General features: G+C 35.6%; 1 protein-coding gene across 1 annotated transcript; it reads left to right on the top strand.

The window, feature by feature from the left end:
• On the top strand, nucleotides 1-7,673 carry LOC132548187 (arylsulfatase J-like). Its single transcript, XM_060212008.1, has 9 exons — nucleotides 1-60; nucleotides 1,496-1,655; nucleotides 2,266-2,378; nucleotides 2,611-2,727; nucleotides 4,095-4,217; nucleotides 4,376-4,508; nucleotides 5,799-5,952; nucleotides 6,966-7,522; nucleotides 7,603-7,673. The coding sequence occupies exons 1-9, from the start codon at nucleotides 1-3 to the stop codon at nucleotides 7,671-7,673; spliced, it is 1,488 nt and encodes a 495-aa protein (XP_060067991.1).
• The last annotated feature ends 333 nt before the right edge of the window (nucleotides 7,674-8,006 follow it).

Raw genomic sequence — 8,006 nt, 5'->3', positions numbered from 1 at the left:
ATGGGCATATGTAAAACAACGTCTCGGCCCCATATAATTGTTGTGGTAGCAGACGATCTGGTGAGTATATATATAAGATATATGAGATGTAGATCACTGTTGACGTAACGTATGGTATCGCGAGATCAAAAAAATATTCGAGCAAAGCTTCAGCCTATCGCGACAGCCACTGACATACAGGAATACAGCAAGACTAAAATCTAATATAAAAGGAGTAGAGAGATATTTTCGCAGTTAAACAAAATATCTGGCAGTCTAGAGAGCACGAACCGTTAGTTATATTTGTTATTACAGCATCAATGCATTGGGTTTTTTTAAGCATTTGCATTTAAAAAATGGGAAATGTTGGTGTCTTCTTTACATCTGAAACGTCAATACGCTTGCCAACAAGATAACGCCATTTTAAATATGCTGTTTTACGTTGTTTTCTTCCATTTCATGTTTTATCTGCTGGAAAGAATCGTTAACAAAAAAGTTATACCTATCACAGAAAAACAAAAATGTAAATTGAATCGTTTGATGTAAAACAAAGTTATTCAACCTACGCTTCATATACGTCCTAACATTGGCAATCGATATTAAATCCACACTTCAAGACTTACATGATAGGTATGTAATCATTTCTGGCGATAAGGCGTCCAATAACTTGAAAACGTGAGTATTTATACTTCCAACTACGCCGGTACAAATATATGGTTGTAAACTATACTGAAGATTTTTTCCGTAAAAGATACGGCCAAGTCAAAGAAGAAATATTCGAAGGACGAAATAATAAAAATTATTGAGTTTCTGGTCGACATCTTCGTTGAGTTAAATGGTAAGATCTTCCAACAGAGTATTAGCATACCTATGGGAATTAACTGTGCACTTCTCTTGGCTGACTTGTTCTTGTTGAACTTATCAAGGAGTTTATCAAAACAGGTTACAAGGACGTTTAATTTCACTTTCAGATACACTGATAGCGTCCTGTCTCTAAATAACAAGAAATCATTGACCACCTCCAATATATATATACTCATAAGAACTGGAAATCAATGACACGACAGACTCTCCTAAACCAGCCGCTTATCTCGAATTTTTTCTACAACGAAATTATCTTGGACAGCGCTCCACCAAGCTGTATGATATTCGTGATGATTTTGATTTTCCTACTGTGATTTTCCGTTTCTGGATAGCAACAATCCAACACTACTAACGTATGGTGCTTATATGTCGCAGTTGATTCGATATGAAGGTGGACGTGTTTGATGCTGGTTAGTTTGCCTGTTGGTTAAATTTGTGTTTGGATTATGATTAGGACTGTTAAAATGTTTGTATTTTCTTATTGTTTTTCATTGCAGTTACTAGAAAGCACAGTTTCGCTTGGCCAAAAGTACAAAAATTACATCATCACTGGAAAAGTTATATCACCAATAGTGGTGATATAAGATGAATTGTTTCATGTTTTTATTGACTCGCAAAAATAACATCTTAATCGTTCGTTTTGGTTTTATAGGGCTGGAATGATGTAAGTTTCCATGGATCCAGTCAAATTCCTACACCAAATATAGATAGTCTCGCTTACAGAGGAATCATACTTAATAACTACTATGTCTCCCCATTATGTACCCCAACAAGAGGAGCGCTTATGTCAGGACTACATCCAATCCATACCGGTAAGTGTCATTTAGTCCTGTTCCATTCGAAAGTTTTCAACTGGCAAACTTATCACTATTGACACACAATTTTCCCTGAGTATTGATGAACATGCTCAGTCCAAGATTAAATGGCCAACTCTCTCCACATTTTTTAAAATTATATTTAGGTCAGTAGACTCGATTGGACCATGTAGCGATCTATTGTTAGAATCTGCTTTTAACAAATTGACTCTTTTAGCTATTGACATCATCCTGTAAAAATGCCGTTGTCTCTTTATATAACTTTTTGCCATTAATTTGTCAATCGTGATTCTATCGCCCTTAAACTAGTACTTCAATCTCAGTCAGCGTGAAATCTTACAAACTTCATACCTTTTTGCGTTTTGAGTGTACCAAAGCCCTGTTAGAGCAGTCGCATTTGGTGCTACAACACTGTGTTGTATCTAATCGGACACTTGCTCAGTGACAGCTTGCCGATGGATCTTTAATGTTCTTAACTTATTTTTTTAAAACCAGAACTTATTAAATTATTATCATTTCCTTGCTTCACGTTGAAATATTATGTTGAATACCCGATAATAAATGATTCGTGTGTTATACTGATATAAATACAAAGTCGTATGTTTAGGATTACATTCAGGTGTGATCAGAGGTGCCCAACCAAATGGTCTTCCATTGAACATCACTATCATGCCCCAGAGGTTGCGAAATCTTGGATATCGAACGCATATAGTGGGCAAGGTAGGTACATCACGTCACAACTAGCTGTTTAATGTAAACATCAATATAGAAAGTATTTCACATCCAGCATCTCATATTACATTTTCCATTTGCTTATTAATTGTACCTAATGAATATACGTACATTTGTGATTTATCTGTTTACAAATGATCACTTAACACTTGTTCAAGAATTGTTTCTTTGTCATTTTTATCAATATGCTTCCAACAAATCATTGATATCAACATTACAGTGGCATCTTGGCTCCTTTAAGAGTGAGTATACACCAACGTATCGAGGATTTGAAACTTTCACCGGATATTACAACTCACATGGAGACTACTATGATCACACATATGAAGACAGTGAGGTAACTCGGTCTAGTTTTGTCTATGAATGTATTGTATCATTAATACTATTACGGTATAGAGTCACATTCAGAGCTCGATCAGGCACCACTGTCAGGTAGTGTACATGTAAAGAAAACGGTTCACAGTACAGATGGACTTATCATCAGGATTAATGTTGATTTTCAATATTCACTTCACACCTCATCTTCATTATTTCCTACCCGATGCAGCTTCCATACACACTGATATAGCTGATATGTATTGCAGCAGACAATATTAACATTTCGGATTCATGTGCAAATTCCAGTAAGTCACATGACGAAACTATGAAGCAACGTCGACGTAGAATTTCGCAAATTGTGATATGTGAAAGCGTTGTCTAAGCTATTCAACTTCGATTCCAATCTGAATGCTTTTTATTATTTAATTTCAAAAGACGACTTAACCAAGTGGTGACACGCGGTTTCAGCATTATTTGCATGCAAAATGATAATTATTTGAATTATTCAGCTGGACTCTAGAATTCAGATTGTTGGATTGATTCTGTCTACTGATGACACATTTTCTCAACTTCTATATAAACTACAAGGGTGCATCAGCATTGATGTTAATGTCACGCAATATGAATTAAACTCTTACACAAATATATGACAACGACTGCGGCAACAGAAGTTGTATTCAGTTATAGCTATAATCCGAAATTCGTTTCAAAAAAGACACCGAAAAATCATGGACGCTAGAAATATACTATGAATTAAAGTTTACAACACCAAACTGCTATAAAGACACATGAAGTTGCTCTCGGGATACCCACTCCAATAAACAGAATGTAATATAAACGATTATTTGGGCTCTCGGATAGTTTCTATGCTAGATTATTTGACACCTTCAACATCTTTCTTCATACCTTTTTGACAAAAAGCAAGATATGAGATATAATTTTACGACTCTCCTCATAATGTATTTTGTATGAATACGTTAATGACTAAAGAGTCATTGCGCAGCTTTAAAATACGTACGTTGTTTGATTAGAAATGCTGACGGGACATTAACAAGAACGTGAACGGTTCACATATGCACCAACCTACCTTACAAAATTGATGTGTAAGCTTACAAGTACTTTTATTCCTTATCATTTAAACAGATTAAGTACTTTCAGTGGATACCTTATGCGGTAAATACATACTTGAACATGAAATTGCTGCAAATTAGCATTGTTTCATTTTTGTTGTTAGCTATGGTTGTTACTAGGCTGATTAACAATGTCAGCTTGATAACCATTTAATGTCAGTATAAAAATAAATATGTAAAAATGTACGATTTTTATTGTCACACAACTTTAAACCAATATATAAAAACGACCGTCACTAACTATGTATCATTGCAGGGCTTCTTTGGTTATGACTTTAGAAGCAATGTTAGCCTAGACTACACAGCAATCGGACAGTACTCAACAACGCTGTTTACAGAGCGAGCAGTGGACATCGTGAAACAGCATAACAGAGAGGAGGTAATCCCTTGTTGATAGAAGTATACCATAAAGGTTGAACAAATATTGTATTTCCATAAATAATTTCGCCAATGTGGATGTAAGAAACGGTTCCTGTGTAACACAATAAAGCTCCATTAACGTTTACATATTCAGGAACACTGAATGATTTCTTGCAGCCCCTGTTCCTCTATCTCCCATACCAAGCCGTTCACACTGGGAATGTGCCCAGTGGGAATCCTTTACAAGCCCCATCGGCGTATATCAATAGGCATCCACACATACGGAGCGCAGAGAGAAGACACTATGCAGGTACAATTATGTTTAATGCGCGTCTTACATTCAAAACGTTACCCAATCAATTAACCGTCCGAGTAATTATCACATAATTAGACTAAGAATAAATTCATTGACTTCACAAAAGAACGAGGATTGGCAAAAATAGCAATTTCAATTTAATTGTCAAATGTATCATGTCAATGCCATTCAGTCTAATGTTTTGTTACTGAATATGTTCCCGTTTGAAATTTTATAAACTCGAAAGTACATATGCCAAGAAAGTATTGTTATAATTTCTCCTTTAAATATGACATACTGTATATTATACAGAGATATGGGTGATAAAATGAAAGCATGCATCGTTGAATTAGAACATATTCCGTTTATACGGTGATGTCAGTCAGACACTACCTACCTTCCAAAGATGTTGTTCTGAAAATCAGTGTTCAAAGATAGTAACTCAGTAAATGGACAGCATAAACAACGCAGATTAATTCCAAGTTATTGTATCGTTAAACATGTCTCCAATGATAGGAGAATACCACTAATGTTTATGAAATATAAGCTTCGGAGGTGAGTGTTAAGATGACTTTAAAAGAAGGTGCCATAAAACATTATGTGATAAACGTGCACATATCTATCAATGATAATGTATACTTATTATCCAGATATAACATTCAATGTTCATAGTGTATTTACATTGTTTACATTTTTCTGAAAGGATAATGTTGCTGATGTAGAACTTGTTTATATTGCTTAAAGTCTTACCAACAGCCAGTCATTTGAGGAAAGCCTCCCAATTTGGGCATATGTTGAATTCTGGTGTTTTGGAGGCTTCGTGTCAGCATTATTATGACAGTACGAAACTCACACCAATTTTATTGTGCTACCTCACTAGGTACATGGTATAATGCAGTGGCCCCCTTCAAGACATCCCACTCGATCACATCATACTAACAACGGCAAACTGATCGTTTCACTACAACAATAATGAATGCCAAGCAAGAATTAGTTTCTACCCTTTGTTTAGTTTCTAGTATATCTTGGACAGAGGATAGAACAGAAAGCTCTCCACACAGGGGCAAACGCTCAATTAAATACCAACAAATCTGGCAGTGTCAAGTGAGATATAAGCCCGACGAAATATTCTAAGTGAGTGGCCTCTTAAGGTCATGCAATAGGGTCAACAGGTAGAATTCCTGCTCCCTATGTTTAGGGCCCCACACAGGGAACATTATACAATTGTGGATACAATGACCTGTCGTACATGTTTATATATATTCGACAAATTTCAAATATGATCAACTTAAACATTGTTACTAGGAATGGTTGCTGCACTTGATGACGGTGTTGCTGATGTAGTTGATGCTCTAAAGACACGTGATATGTACAAAGATTCTATCATCCTCTTTACAACAGACAATGGGGGTTCGTCAAACGGATATATGGAAGGCGCAGGGAATAACTTTCCCTTACGGTAAGGTCACACACAGTGGTCTGCTCATAAACAACTTTATTTTGAATATTCGCCATTTCAATTATATTACCATGATGGTATTCAGAGTAGTAATAACACAAAAGAATAACGAATTATCCAATATATTTTTTAAGAGGTGTTCATGATGAGGTTGTGCACTATGCTTACTATAGTAAACAAAATCACACGTATAATTTCTTATGTTTCAAAAACAAACCTCAACATTCAATCTCTTTCTTAAAAGACTACCTGAATCATTCATTTCTTGTGTCGTTAATTAAGTACATAGTGTTCGTAATTATACTCTTATATGCGCTCATCAATTAGATACGGCTGAGGAATATTTTTGATGTGTTCATGATAATAATCATTATCGTAATCTATCGATAAATTCGCGTGGTACAATCTGCCAAACTATAAATAATAGATATTAATAAATGATAATAGATAATAAATATTGACCATATCCATTGCGCATACCACTGGAAATCAATGACATGATATATTCTTCCCCTTTAGCCGTTTATGTCGAACTTTTCACACAAGAAAATTTCCCTATAGTGAATTTTTCATTTGTGGATAGAGACAACCCAGCGCTCTTAACCTATGTTGATCATATGTCGTAGTTGAATCGATAGGACTATTTAACGATGTAACGCTTTTGCAAGATGTCGACAACACTGACAGATAAACTAACAACACAGGGTTTAAAGAGATGCAGGTTGATAAAGAACTAGGAAGGTTTCATTTGGTCGCCATAATGATTTCATTAAGAAATATTCTATTTTCTTATACGATATACAGTTAGACGTCTGTTCTCCTTTGGAAACGTGACATTATGCACTTGAAATGATCAAAATTCATTGTTTGGGCGCCCTTGTGTAAATTTTCCGTTTGTTCATATTTTTATCTTATTTTATCAAACCTTTTCCTTTTTCTTTTGTTAACCGATCTTATATTTTCGTAAAGACATATAGATAATGTTTTTATTCGATGATGATTGTTCCATACAGGGGTATGAAGAATACTTTGTGGGAAGGCGGTGTTCGAGGTGTAGCATTCATTAACAGTCCTCTACTTGATACAACTGGATATGTATCTGAAAACCTGATACATGTCTGCGATTGGCTGCCAACACTTTATTCTGCAGCAGGTGGTGACCCTACAGACCTTGGAGACACTGATGGCCTGGACATATGGAAAATGTTATCAACAAACGGTGAACCCGTCCGTAACGAGATCCTTCATAACCTGGAGCCGTATGGTTCTACAGGGGCGATTCGTGTTGGGGATTACAAATTAGTCGTATTGCATAATGATGCAACGGATATGGCCAATTGGTATCCGCCTTATCACACGCTCGATGACAGTACCAAACTACATTTCAGCAAGTTCGAAACTGGAGCAGCTATGTTTCATTTATTTCTGCGAGATATTTCACGTAGAAAGACAACGGGGAAATGTCGACATTGCCCTATAAGTGTGGAGTGTGGACAGAAATATGATTATTACAGATTCAATAATAACGAAGTTGATCGTATTAATCTGTTCCATATACCGTCTGATCCATGTGAGTTGCACAATATAGCTATTGATAACGAGGACTGCTTCTAAGACTCAAATATTATGCTGAAACGATGGTACATGTAGGTAACAGAACAGCGGATACGTCCAGCAACCCAAAACTGCATGGCGGTGCTTGGGTTCCTTGGCTTGACTAACTACAATTGATATATATTATCAACCAATTTTTGTAAAACATTATAGCCGGATTTCTGTCATATGATATATGCTATGTTTTTTGTCAATAATACTGATGTGTTATCATTATTTCAGGATTATACACATATAACCAGTTTAACCATCACAGTCTGTGTCTTACTGCGTACCAGTCAGTTCACAAAAGCCCATTCAAAGTGTTCCCTAGAAGTCCAGTCGTATAAAATTATGTGTGAATTGCCAAAAGTTTAGTATAGTGTGCTGTTGTTTGATTACTTCCAAAAATGTATAATAAATCTCAAGAGAAAATTTCAAAATATGTAGATTTACATTCA

Source organism: Ylistrum balloti, unplaced genomic scaffold (assembly GCF_031769215.1).
Source record: "Ylistrum balloti isolate Yb309-2 unplaced genomic scaffold, AGI_CSIRO_Ybal_v1 Utg370006, whole genome shotgun sequence".
NCBI lineage: Eukaryota > Metazoa > Mollusca > Bivalvia > Pectinida > Pectinidae > Ylistrum > Ylistrum balloti.
This window is presented reverse-complemented; position numbering and strand designations above follow the sequence as displayed.

Bases quoted from the DNA above. Each gene is read 5' to 3' on its own strand.
- LOC132548187 (XM_060212008.1), top strand. From the start codon at position 1: ATGGGCATATGTAAAACAACGTCTCGGCCCCATATAATTGTTGTGGTA. The intron at 2,728-4,094 runs GTAACTCGGTCT...GTATCATTGCAG, and splicing joins ACACATATGAAGACAGTGAG to GGCTTCTTTGGTTATGACTT. The intron at 4,509-5,798 runs GTACAATTATGT...CATTGTTACTAG, and splicing joins AGAGAGAAGACACTATGCAG to GAATGGTTGCTGCACTTGAT.